Genomic DNA, 15,977 nt, shown 5'->3' with positions numbered 1-15,977 from the left:
AGCTACAGTGTATTTACATATAATAAATAAATAAATCTTTAAAAAATAAAATAAAGAAAATATCTAATAAAAAATTGAAAAAAAATGTCTCTGAGTGTAACCTTGTGACTTCACCCAGCATCACCTACAGATGCCTAAAGAGACTGATGACTGGGAGCCCAAAGGGAAGATTAAGAAAGCCAGCCCAAGCAAGGGGAGAGGAAAGGGATAGGGGGTTCCTGGAGGGGAAACCCGGAAAGGGGATAACATTTGAAATGTAAATAAGTAAAATATCCAATAAAAAATTCATCCTTTAAAAAAAAAAGAAAAGAAAAAAAGAAAAGAAAAGCCAGCCCATCTGGAGACATGGCTCAACAATTAAGAGCATGGACTTGGCCGGGCAGTGGTTCTCTCTCTCTCTCTCTCTCTCTCTCTCTCTCTCTCTCTCTCTCACACACACACACACACACACACACACACACAGACAGGATCTGGCCCTAGGTCAGCCCCGCTGCTAAGCACTCAGAACCTGTAAAGCCATCTTTCTCTAACTTGTCACATCTACCTTGATTTCAAAAATACTGAGTCTCAGGTCCCCACTGCAAGAACTCGCAGCTGAGCACCGCTGCGTCTTTCTGAGCTGTGGCCTCCACGTGACTCTCAGGTTTGGGCAGGCTTGGAGCACGGCCCTGTTTAAGTAACTTCCCAATCTGAAAAAAGTAAACACCTTGCGGGGGACTAGATGGCTTTGCCGATCCTTGTTGGATGTCGTTCAGAAGGAGGGGTCCCCCTCTGGTCTCCGCAAGGTCCCAGCTAGTCTGAGCACGAAAGATCAATTAGTCAAAAACCCCCGGGATGAGACCGCGCCTCAGTCACACAATGGGTGGGGCCTGCGCCCGGGCTGGCCCCAAAGGCCTCTCCTGTGTGGTCCTAGACCTTGAGTCCTGGGGCAGGAATGGAAGGCAGGATAAAAGCGTAAAGTCACAGGCCTCGTTTTCTGAATCCAGGACTTTCAGCTTCTACTTTTAAATGTGTGTGTGTGTGTGTGTTGTCCCATTTGAGGCTAGAAGACATCTTACAGGAATGAGTTCTCTCCCGTTGAGCCATCTTGCCAGCCCAAACCTACTTCCCCCCCACCCCACTCCCCCCTACTGTAGGAAAAAGAGTGCACGGGGCAAACTGGAGACACCCTTGTTCCTAAATTGTGTACTCCGATGCGCAGGTGAGAGGACGCGCCAGGATCCTCACCCAGGCCCTTCTCCACCTTCGCCTGCGCGTGAGAAAATCCCTGCCAGTTTTTGTGAGATATCTCCCAGTTACCGCGGTCCGGGGCTGGACCAATTAAGAGAGAATGTAAGAGCTCTCCTGCCCGCGTGGCAGCGGCCGCGGCCTCACGTGGGAGCTCGTTAGAAATGCAGACGTTCGGGCCCCACCCCAGACTCACCGAGTCAGAATCTGCATTTTAACGAGCTCCCCAGCGACTCGGGGAGCACATTAAAGTGGGAAGAGGGCTGGCGCTTCTGCAATTTTAATGAGCAAACGAATCACCTGGGATCTCGTTAAAATGCAGACCGGGTTTCGCCGACCTGAGCGTGCGCGCGCATCACCTGGGGAGCTTGTTAAAATGCAGATTCTGCTGTGGCGGGGCCGGGGTGGAGCTGGAGCTCGTGCGTGGGAGCGGGGTTCCCGGGACCCCTGAGGTCCTGGCTGCCGCCCAAGCGGCTGTCAGGACGCTTGATAAATCGCTCTACCGGGTTGACGGGCGGCGGGGCCGGGACATGCGCGATTCGGCCCGCTGTGGGGGTGTGCCTCCAAAGTCGGGAAACGCGCGCTGTACGGGAGGCCACTCTTGGGGACCCTTCGGGAGCCTCATCTTCGCGCCATGTCGCGGCGCAAGCAGGCCAAACCCCAGCACCTGCGCTCTCAGGAGCCGCAGCTCGAGCGCAACGAGCCTGGCGGAGTGGTCCCGCGCGCAGCCGGGGAGCCAGGTGAGTAGCCCGGGGACACCAGGGACAGTAGCTCCGACGTCCCCCAGTTACTCTGGTGTACTCCCCATCCCGGAAATTGTGTAGGTGTCGGGTCTGGACGGGGAAAGGGGCGCGTATAATGGTGCTGGGAGCTTCTGGACCCCATCCTGGGACTTAGGGACAGCTTCTCTGATGTCCCCTAACACTCTCCAGTCACTGGACCTCCCCAACGGGTGTCAGATCTAGGAAGAGGGAGGTTGGAGTGCGTGAAATGGTGCAAACTGCTTCCAGTTCCAGCCCAAAGACCTGAGGACAGCTTCTCTAATGTCCCTAACCCTGTACCCCGGTAGGTGTCAGATGAGGGGGGGTACGTGAAATGGTGCGCGAAGCTTCCAGCTCCAGTCCTGGGATTTGGAGACAGTTGCTCTGATGTCCCTGTCCTCGCACCCCCATAAGTGTCAGATCTGGGGAGGGCGATCTGTACGATGGTATGTAAAGCTTCCAGCTCCAGTACTGAGCCATAGACCTGGAAGGGTCAGCGGGTCTTTGTGAATTACGCGTGCGTGTCAATTACAACCTTGGGGTTGGGGGGCGCTACTACTCTCCAGGAGAGCGGGAAAGCCTTTAGAGGGGCCAGTTCGCCTCCCACACTTGGCAGAGGGATACTTAGAGCCCGGAGGCTGTCTACGGGGTGCGCGGAACCCCCGAGTCTCACACCTGGGCTCCTGCTTCCCCTGCGTTGCTCGCCAGGTGGACATGCTGGGGACACACTTACGCTTTTAGGAGTGATATCCAGGAAGGGACGAAGCAGGAGCCAAGGACAAGATATCAGCTCTTCAACCACCCTCCCACCCCCACCCCCCCAAAAAAACGGTGTGGGATGGGTTTCAAGTGCGTTATCCACCTCCCAGAGAGGGAACCTTCCAGGGACCTGATGGATTCAGGAGGGGGTGAGTGACTAGGAGAACTGGGTTGTGAGGCAGAAGGTCAGGGCAGCTGCGAGGCAAAGAGGCCTGTCAGAAATTGGGGTACCTCTGGGAAGTTCGTGGAGCCATAGGGGATGGGATAAGGGAAACCACCACGTTTGGAACTAGGAAGCTCTCCTTTCCCACCTCCGCCAACCCGTGGACCAGTTAGGAGCAGTGAAGTAACACCTCCCCCTCAGAGTACCTTAGGTCAAGTGCCCCCTTCTTACTAGAGGATCCCCCACTTCTGAAGAGCCTGGGGAGGGGGGAACCTTTATGTGTCTAAACATTCCTCGTCACCTTCAGGTACCTGTCCCCGGGAAGATTGGCCTTTCTAAGGCATCTCCCTTTGATTTTCTTTTCCTTTGAACTGTGTAGATTCCTCCTGTCCCCTCTTTCTGAGGCTAGCGGGTGGGGAGAGGGTTTTTAAATGGACATCACACCCTCCTCCACCCGCAGCTTCCCAACAGGAGGGGGGAGAGTGGGTACTCTGCTTTCCTGGGCTCAAACTCCATTTCCATATCCCCATCCACCTCTGGGCAGAGTCCCCAGTGGGCTCCGGTGAGCAGATCTCCGCTCTGAGAGTGAAGGGGCTTGGTTTGAGGGTTCTAAACAGTTCATATTCTAAAACCTAGTACGGGTGTTGTGGGGTCCACTTAAACCCAACATAATTCAAACAGCAGGTCAATGCAGATGACAAAAGTTAATTGTAATCAAGCCACTGCTGATCAATCAGGGCCACAGAACAGACTGGGGAGCTGAACTACTACGACCCGGAAGGGACGGGAAGCTGTAGAACACATTTAAAGGATAATACCATAAAGAGAGGGGGAGCTGGGTGGGCTGTAGCATTGTCCAATCATATTTTGACATAAGGGGTTGAGCACGGGCATTTCCATCAATCAGGGCAGGAGCTGGTTCCTGGGCCTGGGAACATGAACTTAGTTTGACCCTGCCAGCAAGATGAAGAAGTTGTCCTTGAGATGGCTCAACCCAGACAACTGTCTCCTTATAAGTTGTCCCTGAGATGCCTGGACCCAGACAACTGTTTCTTTACAAGAGAAGCTCTTCAGCTATTGGGAAGTCCCCAGCTCCCCTAGGGCCTGGGACTTAGAATTTAGTCTCTCCCTATGATTAGTGGAGTCTGAAAATGAGATGGTAGTATTTAGAATAAGTTCTTTTGCTTGCTCCCAACAAAGGTACATAAGGCAGCCACCATGAAGTCCAGACATCACAGGCTTAGCAAATGCTGGGTAAGTTAGAGGGGCAGAAGGAGAACACTGCAGGAAAGAATTCCAAATAACCCAGGCGAGACTTCAAAGTTTAGTGTGGTAGGCAGAGCTCTATCCCTGCAGACAGCACAGGGGGAGGCAGAGACAAGAGGATCCCAGGGGACACCGGCCAGCCTCTCTAGCTCACCCGGAGCGCTCCAGTTCCGTTGGAGACCCTGTCTCAAGGAAATAAGATGGAGAGTGACGACAGAAGAAACAGTCATCAACTTCTGGCTTCCACATGTGTGCACACTTCACACGCATGAACATATGTGTGCTGTGTGCACACCTTCATACACATGAACATGTGTGTTATATACATACCCTCACGTAATGAACACATGTGCACTGTGTGCACACCTTCACATGCATGAACACATGTGCACTGTGCACATACCTTCACCCATATGAACACATGTGCATTGTGTGCACACCTCCACAGACATGAACACATGTGTACAGTGTGCACACCTCCACACACATGAACACATGTGCACAGTGTGCACACCTCCACACACATGAACACATGCACTGTGTGCACACCTCTATACACATGAACACATACGTGCATGCACACAAAGCCATGTGGGTTCCCCACACTGTTCTGTATTAGGGAAAGTTATACCCAGTTACATGCAGGCCCACTCCTCAGGTTCTGCTCAGGCAGGCCATGTTTCTCCTCCCTGCTTTAATTGTGTTTGAACCAAAATGTGGCACCATTCAGCTTGGAAGCATGTCACCATCCATCCCTAATCTAAAACCCAACACAGGATGTCTTACCATCTCAGGTGGCTTTGTGGCATGCTTGATTCAGGATTCAGATAAGGCCCCATGTATCAGGCCTCAGCTCATGATGGTCTCTGGTTTCTCTCTCCATCTCCCTTCTTTCAAGCGATCTGTTGAAATGTTTTATCCTGGAGAGCACAATGCTTCCAGGGTGGCCTGGGAGCCATGGTTGAGCCTAAGCACTGCAGAAGGCTGTGTGGGCAGTCGACATGGCTCTGTGCATAAGGGCACGTGCTGCCGAGCCTGAGGGTCCTGGTTCAACCCCCAGAATCCACATGGTGGAAGGGGAGAAGCGACTCCCAGGGGTTATCTTCTGACTTATCCGTGAACCCCACATATGCACGCACGCAAAATCAATGTAAAAGAATAATAATCACAAAGCAGCTTGCTGCCTTCAGTGTCCGGTCGTACCTCGTAAGAACTCTTGGACTGTCCTAGAGTGCCGGAGTTAAATGTGCCCTGCTACTGCCCAGCTGGGAAGTTTTCTTATACTACATCTGTAGGAGAGGCAGAGGCAGGCAGATCTCTGTGAGTTCGAGGTCAGTCTTGTCTACAGAGTGAGTCCCAGGACATCCAGGGCTACATAGTGAAACCCTATCTCAAAGCAAACAAACAAACAAAAAAACTACATCTTTAGTAGCTTTGGTGGTTAGGAGCACTTGCGGCTCTTGCAGGGCACCTGGGTTCTGTTCCTAAGACCCACACGGAGGCTCACAAGTGTTTGTGAGTCCAGTTCCAGGAGACCTGCAGTCAGTCCCCTTCTGGCCTGGCAGCTCTGCACACACTCTGTATTAGCTAAATACTAATACACATAAAACAAGAGCAAACATATCTTTTACAAAATCAAAGGGAAAGAAAGCTACTACATCTTTGAGAATTGGTGGAGCATGGCTGGAGTCATAGTACTTGGGAATCAGAGGCAGGAGGATCACTACAATTTCAAGAGCAGAGTTAATCTAGGCTGTTTGGTTCTAGCTTGATGTTTAAGAAGTGCCCTGCTAGCTGGGCGTGGTGGCGCACGCCTTTAATCCCAGCACTCGGGAGGCAGAGGCAGGCGGATTTCTGAGTTCGAGGCCAGCCTGGTCTACAAAGTGAGTTCCAGGACAGCCAGGGCTATACAGAGAAACCCTGTCTCGAAAAATAAAAAATAAAAATAAAAAATAAAAAAAAAAAGAAGTGCCCTGCTGTCTGGTTATTTCTCTACAGGTGTTGATACATTGTTCTTTTTATCTGTTTGTTCTTGGAAATGAATTTTTGGTTTTGTTTTAGTTTTCCCTTTTGTTTTTTGATACAGGGTTTCTCTGTGTAGCCCTAACTGTCCTGGAACTCCTATAGACCAGGCTGGCCTTGAACTCAGAGATTTGCCTGCCTCTGCCTCTCTGCGTGCTGAGATTGAAGGTATGCAGCACCACGGCCAGGCAGCAACAGGTTCTTATGTAGCCAAGGCTAGCCTTGGATTCACTATGTAGCCAAGGATGATCTTGAACTTCTAATCTAGCCTCTACTTCCCAAGTGCTGGGGTCATGTGCCTATACCACCAGGGCTTCCCGCATGTTAGGTAAGCACTCTATAACTGAGTCCCAGCACCGGCTCTGGCTTTGGGGATACAGTTTATGTTTATATGTATATGTGGAGTGAAGTGTCTGGTATGAGCACGGGGGGGGGGGGGGTACAGGTGTCTGCGGAGGCCGGGGGGTTCATCAGGTTCCTTTCTTCAGGACAAGCTATTGTAAGCAGCCGGACCTGGGTGCTGGGAGCCCAGCTCCGGTCTTCTGCAAGCTCATCTAGAGCTGTCTCTCCAGCCCCTGGTTTTCCTATGTTAAAGTACATTTTGGGGAAACTGGCAAAAGATGGAAGCAGCTCAAAGCTCCCCTCAGGTTCACTGTGACAGCTGTCACTCAACAATCAAGCCAAACTCCCTGTCTCCATTTCAGCCTCTGCACTCGAAAACGAAAACGATGTCCAGAAACCAGCCGGCCTCCCTGCTGAGGAGAGCGATTCCCAGCAGGCCCCTGCAGTCACTCTGTCCTCAGATGTAAAGGGGAGAACAGCCACCCTTGGAGAAAGGACTTTTAACTGCTGCTATCCAGGTAAAGGGTCAAACACGGTGGAAGGGGCCCATCTGTGCCTCGGATGGTGCAGGGAGTCTCCACACCTGCCCTGTATTACCCTCCAAGGTCACTCACAGGATTGACGCACGTCCTCTTGGGGGGGTGGGTTCTGTGAGTCTCACACTGTCGGAGTTCCTCGGGAGGCGATAATTGAGTTCCCACCTGCTCCTTAACTCAGGGTGGAATCAGGCCTCCATAAAAACCATTTTAAGTCAAAACATCTAGAGTCTCTGCACTCAGGAGGCAGAGGCTGGAAGATTACTGCAAGTCTGTTAACAGCCTGATGAGGTGGCAGGTTCTAGTCAGTCTTGCCGGGTGCTGTAAAAAAAGAGAAAAAAGAAAGAAGGCAAGCGTGAGGGCCAGGGATGTGTTCCAGGGCACGGTGTCGCTGAGGATGCAAAGGTTCTGGGTTTCACCCCTAGCACTGCCAGGCAGAAGAAAAATGAAAGATGCACCCGATACCCTCGCCCACCAAGTCTCCAAACCACATACAGGACACCAGCTTTAGACTTCGGCTGAGCAGAGCCGCCTCACGCAGAGCCTGTATCGTGATAGAGTGTTGGCGGGTGCTGTCCTCGGCTGTCATTTGTTGACAGCAGGAAATGGAGGCATGGTGGGGGCCTTCCATTAGCGGTAACCATGGCGACTCAGGCTGGGCGATTAAGAGTGAGCTTCTCTTCTAGGTTGTCATTTCAAAACCATTCATGGCATGAAAGATTTGGACCGCCATCTAAGAATCCACACAGGTACGTGTCCATTCAGAGAGAGAGAGAGAGAGAGAGAGAGAGAGAGAGAGTGTGTGTGTGTGTGTGTGTGTGTCTTTCTGCCCGCTGGCTTCTACTTTAGTGGGTGAAGTGGGCTTGGAGGAGGAAGGCAAGGGGATGTGAGGTGCCCTTGATAGAGTTCAGGATGCAGCCATGCTATTTCTTCAGGACACCCCTCGTTAGACAGTTACAGAGCATCAAATAGAGTTGCTAAAACAAAGGAGGGTCCGGGTCTGACTAACTGGAGTGCCCATCATTTTGGCATCATGGCAGAGGACTTATTGTCTATAAAGTTAACACCCCAGAATCGCAAGCTCAAATTACCAGTGTGTGTGGGAGGGCATCTCAGAATGCTTTGTTGGTCCAAGTTCATAGCTATCTCCCGCTGTAGTGTCAAGGGCCCACCTGTCTCTGAAACAGACTCAATTAACTTGAGCTGAAACCCTTCCAGCCACTGCCACATCCCTGTGTCCAATTATCTTGTGGCTGATGCAGCTCTAGGGTGGTGGAGCTGAGGGTAGAGAGGGATGCCCCAAATCCCAAAATAGCTCCCGCCTGTATTGGCTCTTTTACTGCTAATGGAGCCAAGTTGAATGAGCAGACTCTAAACTCCCAGAATTTGGCCAGACGGTTATTTATTTATTTTTTTTACTTAAGTATTTAAATCCAGTAAAGCTGTGGAAAGTAAGTCTCCACAGTTACCACAACAAAGCTCAGGACACGCCCTCAGGACACGCCCTCACAAAGCAACTGTGATCCTTACCATGAAGAGTGGGCTGAGAAGCAAGGCTCAGGAATCCAGGCCTGGGGAGGAAGGATTGTGATAGATTCTAAGGATGGATGCAAAGTAGTGGAGCCTCTGTATGAAGGAAGGGTTCTCTATTCGCGGGGAGACAACGCTCAGGATTAGGGTAAGGTTGGCTCCTCAGAATAGGGAAAGGCTTTCCAGCCTTCAGGGTGAACATTTCTTCCTTTGAAGAAAAAAAAAAAAAAAAAAAAAAAAGCCTGCGTGTACACCGGCAGGCCAGAAGAGGGCACTAGTTCCCATTACAGATGGTTGTGAGCCACCATGTGGTTGCTGGAAATTGAATTCTGAACCTCTGGAAGAGCAGTCTTAACCACTGAGCCATCTCTCCAGCTCCAGTTCTGCTCTTTCTAGCACTTTCTGGAAGCTGTGCCTCCTACATTAAATACAACCTGATTGTCTCCTATACAGTTTAGGGGTTCAGCCATCTCTGGGACCAAGGCATTTGATCTCAATCTGTGAATTCCTTCAGTGGAAAATAAGATACCTACAGCACCCCTCCCTCTGCCCGTGGGCCAGGAGCACACCCCTTCCGACTTCATTACATGAGCAGATTTAATGATGTCGCCCTAGCATCTGGAGGGGCAAGGCCTGGCTGCAGCGACTGAGGTCGCTGGCCAGCTTACCTATGGAGCTACTGCATGGAGATCACAGTCTTCTGGACCTCTGTTAGTTTCTACTGCTGATGGGCAGGGCGGCAGGGTGCCCTAGAAGGGCAAAGGATGAAGGAAGGTCGGCCTTCTCCTCTTAATGAGGAAGATTGTACCTCACCCCAGCAGATGAGGCAGCCAGACATCCCTGGAATCACGCAGGGGTCGGGACTCGGGAACACTAACAACTCAAGGCCAGGGTAGCTCGAGCACTGGTCCCGAGCTGGGGCCCGCTGCTGCCATCTAGTGGGCAGAAGGAAACTACACCCAAAATCGGTTGGCCCTGGGTGTTCATTGCATGTAGAGAAGTGGACACTCTGACAATGTTTACCTGCTTGTTACAAGCATGCTGGGAATCCAGGAAGCTGGAGAAGCCAGGTCCGACCCTTGAGGTAAGAAGACGGGGCTGCTTCCTAGAGTTCACGGCACCTGGTTTGCCTCTTGGCATCTCTTAACTGACAGGATGTAGGAGGGGACAGGGCATGGTGGTGGATTCCTGTAGCCCAGCACTCAGAGACTGAAGTAAGAGAATCAAGAGCTCAAGGCTTCAGTTTGGTGTTGGTGGCACACAACTTTCATCCCAGCACTTGGGAGCACAGACAGGTTGGATCTCTGAGTTCAAGGTCCCCCTAGTCTACAGAGGACAGCCAGGGCTACACAAAGAAATGCTGTCTTAGAGAGAGAGAGAGAGAGAGAGAGAGAGAGAGAGAGAGAGAGAGAGAGAGAGAGAGAGAGAGAGTTAGTTAAAGGCCTTACCTACAGTAAGAATTTGAGCTGTGTGATGGTGTCCCACAACTGTCATCCCAGCACTTGGGAGGCAGAGGCAGGTGGATCTCTATAAGTTCAAGGCTAGCCTGGTCTATAGAGCATGTTTTAGGGCAGCCAGGACTATACAGAGAAACCTTGTCTTGCAAAACAAAAGCAAAGGAATTTGAGGACAAACTGCTCTATGCGAGACCCTGCAATGGGGGAATAGAGAAGGCTTAGTAAGTAAAGTCAGTTGTCACCAAGCTGGCCATCTAGTGGTAGGAGAGAACTGACTTCTACAAATTGTCCTTTAGCCTCCACACATACACCATCTCACACACACACACACACACACACGAGGGATCAGTGAGAATAAATGAATGCCATTTTTAAAATTGAGAAAAAGGTAAAAGGTCCTGGGGAGCTTGCAGAACCCCCTCCCCCAGGGGACCCGGGCAATGGTGGCCTAACGCTAGAATGTCAAGTAGTTGTAAGACCTTTGCTGAGGGCCCGTCTGCACTTGAACGCTGAAGGCTCTGTATCTGTCGCTGTGATAAATCACGACTAAGGTAACTTATAGAAAGAAGGGTCCGCGGGGGCTTATAATTTCGGAAGAATAAAAGTCTGTCCCGGCAGGAAAGCTTGGCAGCCAGCAGCAGACACGGTGGCTGGAGCCACCAGAAGCTGAGGATCCTCGGCCCTGAGCATGAAGCAGGGAGCACACTGCGGATAGCATAAGGGCTTTAGTCTTAAACCAGCCTCCAATGATGCTCTCCTCCAGCAAGGCTGCATCACCTAACCCCGCCCCCCAAACACCACCACAGACCCGCGACCAAGTATTCTCATATAAACCACCACAGCCTCCAACAAGCTGATGTCCTCTTGTGCTTTCTACCTTAGAAATTAAAGCTGAAACATTAACTGCTCATTTTACAATAACCGCAGACCCATCATCTTAATACGACATCTTACTGAGCAATAACTAGCTAACAAAGCAAAACCTGATGGAAAACGTAGCCCACGCCTTGGAGCGCCCTCTGCTGGAGAGGACCGGTCAGCGGGTTCCTATACCCACGTCTGCCTGTGTCTTGTTGCTTGGGGTTGACACACACATTCCGGCCACGGGTATGGTTGGAAATGGGGACTCCCGACCATTTTATATTACCAGAGCCCAGAGTCTTTTTTTTTTTTTTAGATTTATTTATTCTATGTGTATGACACTGTAGCTGTCTTCAGACATACCAGAAGAGGGCATCAGATCACATTGAAGATGGCTGTGAGCCACCATGTGGTTGCTGGGAATTGAACTCAAGACCTTTGGAAGAGCAGTCAGTGCTCTTAACCACTGAACCATCTCTCCAGCTCGAGCCCAGAGTCTTGTGTATACTAGGCAAGTACTCTACCACCGAGCTACACAGCCAGCCATGACCATGGCGGTGGCTGGTTCTCTTTCCTTTTCTTTTTCTAATCCATATTGCTTCTTAGAGCAGCTTTAAGTGCACAGAAATTGAACCAAAAGCAACTCCCATATATTCCTAGTCCCATATATTCCCACAGCCTCTCCTGCTCTCTGGACATCCCAAATGAAAGGTGCATGTTGTCACAGGCAAGTCTGCATGGCCCGAATTCCTTAGTGAACATGTTGCAGGATATTTGATCACACAATAAACGCCAAGATTGTATTATTTACTGAAAAGACCTGTTGTTACTTGCCATGTAGCTCAGCCCTCTGCACACACATTTGTTTCCAAACAATGAAGGTAAAGTTAGTTTGTAGAAGGAAGCACCCATGTTTGAAAACGATGTCCAATTGAGTTGTGGACAAAGTGGCGGATCAGAGGAGGATTTGAGAGTTTGATCTGCCCAGTTCTCAGGAGGAGAGAGGAGAGAGCAGAGCTGGCGAAGGAGAAGGACGAAGATCGACCAGAGCAGTTGTACTGAGACGGGTAGAAGATGGAACAAGCTAGACACAGGTGAAGGCAGGAGGAGCCAGAAGATTAGAACAGATTGCCAGAGTTAGTGTGAGGCCAAGCAGAACGAACAGTTCAGGAGAAGCCAGGAGAGAAGCCAGATTGAATCAGTCAGCTTGGAGAGGAGTTTGAGCCAGAACAGCTGAGTTGATCCAGCCAAGTCAGAGTTCAGATAAAACTAGAAAGGGTGAGCTTATTCCACAGCAAGTCTCAGAGGCCGGACACATTCTGGGCCTGGGGTAGATGGTATGGAGCCTAGAAGCTTCCAGTGCTCGGCCTAGGTTGTCAGACAGAGGCAGAAAGCCTGCAGGGGGACTCTAACTACAGGAGAATAAAAGTTACACCTTATGATAGCATACCCTCTGGGAAGTGCACTTTCATGTTTTTGAGACAGGGCATAATGTGTCCCGAGCTAACTTCCAACTCGCTGTGTAGTGAAGAGTGACCTTGGGCACTTGATTTTGTCTTTTCCTCCCACAGGCTAGGATCACAGGAGTGATCATCATTGCCTGACTTTTAATAGCATTATATGATGATGATGATGATGATGATGATGATGATGATGATTACCAAAAAGGGTCAATGAGGTGACTTAGTAGATAAGACTCTTGGTGGACAAGCCTGCCAATCTGTTTGATTTGTGGAACCCATAGTGGATGGAGAGAAATGACCTCCAAAAGTTATCCTCTTGACCCCCACACCACTCCTGTGTCATAGTGCGTTGTGTCTAATAAAACAAAAGTTCAAAGGTAAGCAACTCCTATCCATACAGGATATAAAGGCTGGGTATGGCAGTGATGCACACTTTTAATCCTAGTACTTGGGAGCTAGGCAGGTGGATGTGGACCTGTGAGTTCAAGGCCAGCCTGGTCTACATTGAAAGTTCCACGACAGCCAAGATATACAGTAAGACCCTGTCAGAAAAGAAGAAAAGGAAGGAGGGAGGGAGGGAAGGAGGGAGGGAGAAAGGGAGGAAGGAAGGAGGGAGGGAAGGGCATAAAGGCTCCTGGTACTCAGGAAGAAGGAAGCAGAAGGGGTCAGCCCCAAGTTCAAGGTCAACGTAGGCTACATGAGGCCCAGGATAGAAATTGGGAGTTGCAAAAGGTCACTCTCTAAGTACTTCCTCATCCAGGGGCCAGAAGCCTGTCCCCTACACCTGTCACTTCTTACCTTGAGACCTTCTGCAACCATTTCTTTTGTTCTAAGTGGGATTTAGCCTCTCATTTGTGCATAATCTGTTTCTCAAGATGCCTTAATGTTGAAGCCACCAATGCACAGCTCTCTCTCTTGTTCCCGACTCTGACTTTTGGTTTTCTCCTCTGTGCAGTACTGGACAGAGGGGGAGGCAGGCCCGTCTACTCACACTATCACCAGTGATGGTTAGCCTAATGGTCTTTGGAGCATTGTCTTGATAGAGCTAACCGAGGTGGGAAGGCATGCCCACCGTGGGAGGCACCATTCCCTAGATGAGATCCAATAGATTGGTTCAATAGAGAAAGGGGCTGAGCAGCAGCAGGCATCCATTCCTCTGTTTTCTGATTGTGGATGCAATGCAACCAGCCACTTCAAGCTACTTCCCCATTGTTGTTGTTGTTTTGTTTTGTTTTGTTTTTCGAGACAGGGTTTCTCAGTATAGCCCTGGTTGTCCCGGAACTCACTTTGTAGACCAGACTGGCCTCAAACTCAGAAATCCACCTGCCTCTGCCTCCTGAGTGCTGGGATTAAAGGCATGCGCCACCACTGCCTGACTTACTTCCCCACTGTTATAGACTAAAGCTTAAACTGTGAGCCAAAAAACAAACAAACAACCCCTTCTCCTTTAAGTTGTTGTGTCAGCAAAGGGAAAAGAAACCAAGACGTCACCCTGACCAAGACACCCTGTAGCCTTGACTGCTTTTCTGCTTTTGTGTTTGAAGGCGACAAGCCGCACAAGTGTGAGTTCTGTGACAAGTGCTTCAGCCGGAAGGACAACCTGACCATGCACATGCGCTGCCACACGAGCGTGAAGCCACACAAGTGCCACCTGTGCGACTACGCGGCGGTGGACAGCAGCAGCCTCAAGAAGCACCTGCGCATCCACTCGGACGAGCGGCCGTACAAGTGCCAGCTGTGTCCCTACGCCAGCCGCAACTCCAGCCAGCTCACCGTGCACCTGCGCTCGCACACGGGTAAGTCCCTCGCCCAGGAGCCCCCTGCTTTTAATTACCCTATTTATTCCCCTACACGTCCTGAAGACGCAAGCAACCGCCATGAGTTGCTGGTAGAAATAAAAGTAATTTGTAGTCTGGCCCAATGTGGTTCGTTTGGGTCTTCTTTGCCAGAATGACAGTTTTCGGTAGAACAGTGTGACGTCTGTGATCTTAAGTGACAACCGAATAGAGTATTGGTGGGGGTGGGTGCCCATCACAGCCACGTGTCGAAGTGTGCATCTCAGATAAAAGTGACCGGCTGACTAGATGTCTTTGGTATTTGGGCTTACTCCCTGTTCTCCTGGCTTCACTCAGGAACATGACAAAAGTCAGTTGGACGTGGTTGCAAACCACACACTTGCTCAGGAAGGTTCCCCTCCCCTTCTTTGTGGGACTCCACAAAACTAATGTTAGCCGGGTAAAAACAACCCATTATCCTCCGCATACCGGTTCACACCCTAACAGGGAGAGTGTTGAGGCACTCACAATGAGATACAAGGCATTTCAAAAAGCTCATAGAGGATGGCGAGCCCGTGGAAACGTGCTGGCATTTCTAAACTGACTTAGCTGAATTAGTAGAGAAATTACTGAACATGCAACCAACCCCAGTGCAACATGAATCACACCTGTAGTCCCAGCACATGGGAGCTAAAAGCCGTGGAGATCAGAGGTGAAGGTCAAGGCCAGGCTGGGATCCCTGAGACCCTGTGTCACAGAGTGCTTGACTTTGAACTTACAATTCTATAGCCAGCAAAACTATCCCCTGGGTAGGGGTAAGGGAGTAGGTCTGATCTCAAGTCTCTGAGTAAAGAAAGCTAGAGCCAAGCTGTAGTCAGCGGACAGAAGGAGCCAGCCTTCCCAGCAGACATCTGAGTACCCTGAGAACTGTGGACTTGGACCTGGGGTACAGATATCTAGGGCCTCACTGAGCTCAGGGGAGAAGCCAGTACCCAGGGCCTAAGCTGCTCAGCCTGCTCAGTTTCAGGTAAAGCCATGCATCTGTGTGTCTCCTGCTTAGGGCAGTCACCTCCTCCCATGTACACCAGCCAAGGACTCTGACCCACTCGATTAAGTGCCATGAAATATGCTGGGCGGAGCCACGAATCCTGGAAGTCAGAGAGGAGCTGGGAATTAGAGGCCTTTGCCTTTGAACTGATGACTCCTGCCAGCAGAGATGCAGGTAGGATTCATGAAGAGACAGTGAAAAGAAGAGATGTGAATTAAAAACCGAGTTGCTAGGGGCTGGAGGACACCAGGAAAGGAAGGTCCTCTACACTAGTGGTTCTCAGCCTTCCTGACCTGTGCGCAACCCTTCATACAGTCCCTCACATTGTGGCGACCCCCAGCCATAAAGTAGTGCCATTGCTACTTCATAACTGTAACTTTGCTACTGTTATGAATCACAATATAGAGATTTGTGTTTTCTGATGGTCTCACTCGACCCCTGTGAAAGGGTCATTTGACCTCCAAAGGGGTCACAACCCACCGCTCTATATCAACAAGGTCAGTGCACATACAACTCATGGAGACAAGGCAGAGAGCAGCGTGCAGGGGCCTGACCTGCACAGGGTCTGCATGAGATGGAGTCTTAGAGCCGGAAGGAGAGGTGGACTCACACCCCTGGGCCTACCAGGAGCTGTCTCCCATTGATAACCGCTTGCAAATGGAAACTTTGTTTTCTCCAAGGGAGTCTCAGGGGAAACACAGACTACTCTGTTTGTTTGTTTGGTTTGGTTTGGTTTGGTTTGGTTTTTTGTTTTTGTTTTTGTTTTT

The 15,977-nt window shown here is 50.4% G+C and overlaps 1 protein-coding gene across 2 annotated transcripts in view; it reads left to right on the top strand.

Moving 5' to 3' along the window:
• Positions 1-15,977, top strand: part of Zfp64 (ZFP64 zinc finger protein) — a 62,634-nt gene that overhangs the window by 42,412 nt on the left and 4,245 nt on the right. Inside the window, exons 1-4 of one of the 2 annotated variants that reach the window (XM_021192652.2) lie at positions 1,598-1,967; positions 6,903-7,058; positions 7,763-7,825; positions 13,932-14,183. In XM_021192652.2, the coding sequence (XP_021048311.1) occupies positions 1,862-1,967; positions 6,903-7,058; positions 7,763-7,825; positions 13,932-14,183 (577 nt within the window). In that variant the 5' untranslated portion in view covers positions 1,598-1,861. Of the gene's footprint in view, positions 1-1,597; positions 1,968-6,902; positions 7,059-7,762; positions 7,826-13,931; positions 14,184-15,977 lie in introns of those variants that run through there. The other variant, XM_021192650.2, reaches the window with a different exon arrangement.

Source organism: Mus pahari, chromosome 3 (assembly GCF_900095145.1).
Source record: "Mus pahari chromosome 3, PAHARI_EIJ_v1.1, whole genome shotgun sequence".
Lineage (NCBI taxonomy): Eukaryota > Metazoa > Chordata > Mammalia > Rodentia > Muridae > Mus > Mus pahari.
Note: the sequence above shows the minus strand (reverse complement) of the source record. Positions and strands in the feature narration are given on the sequence as shown.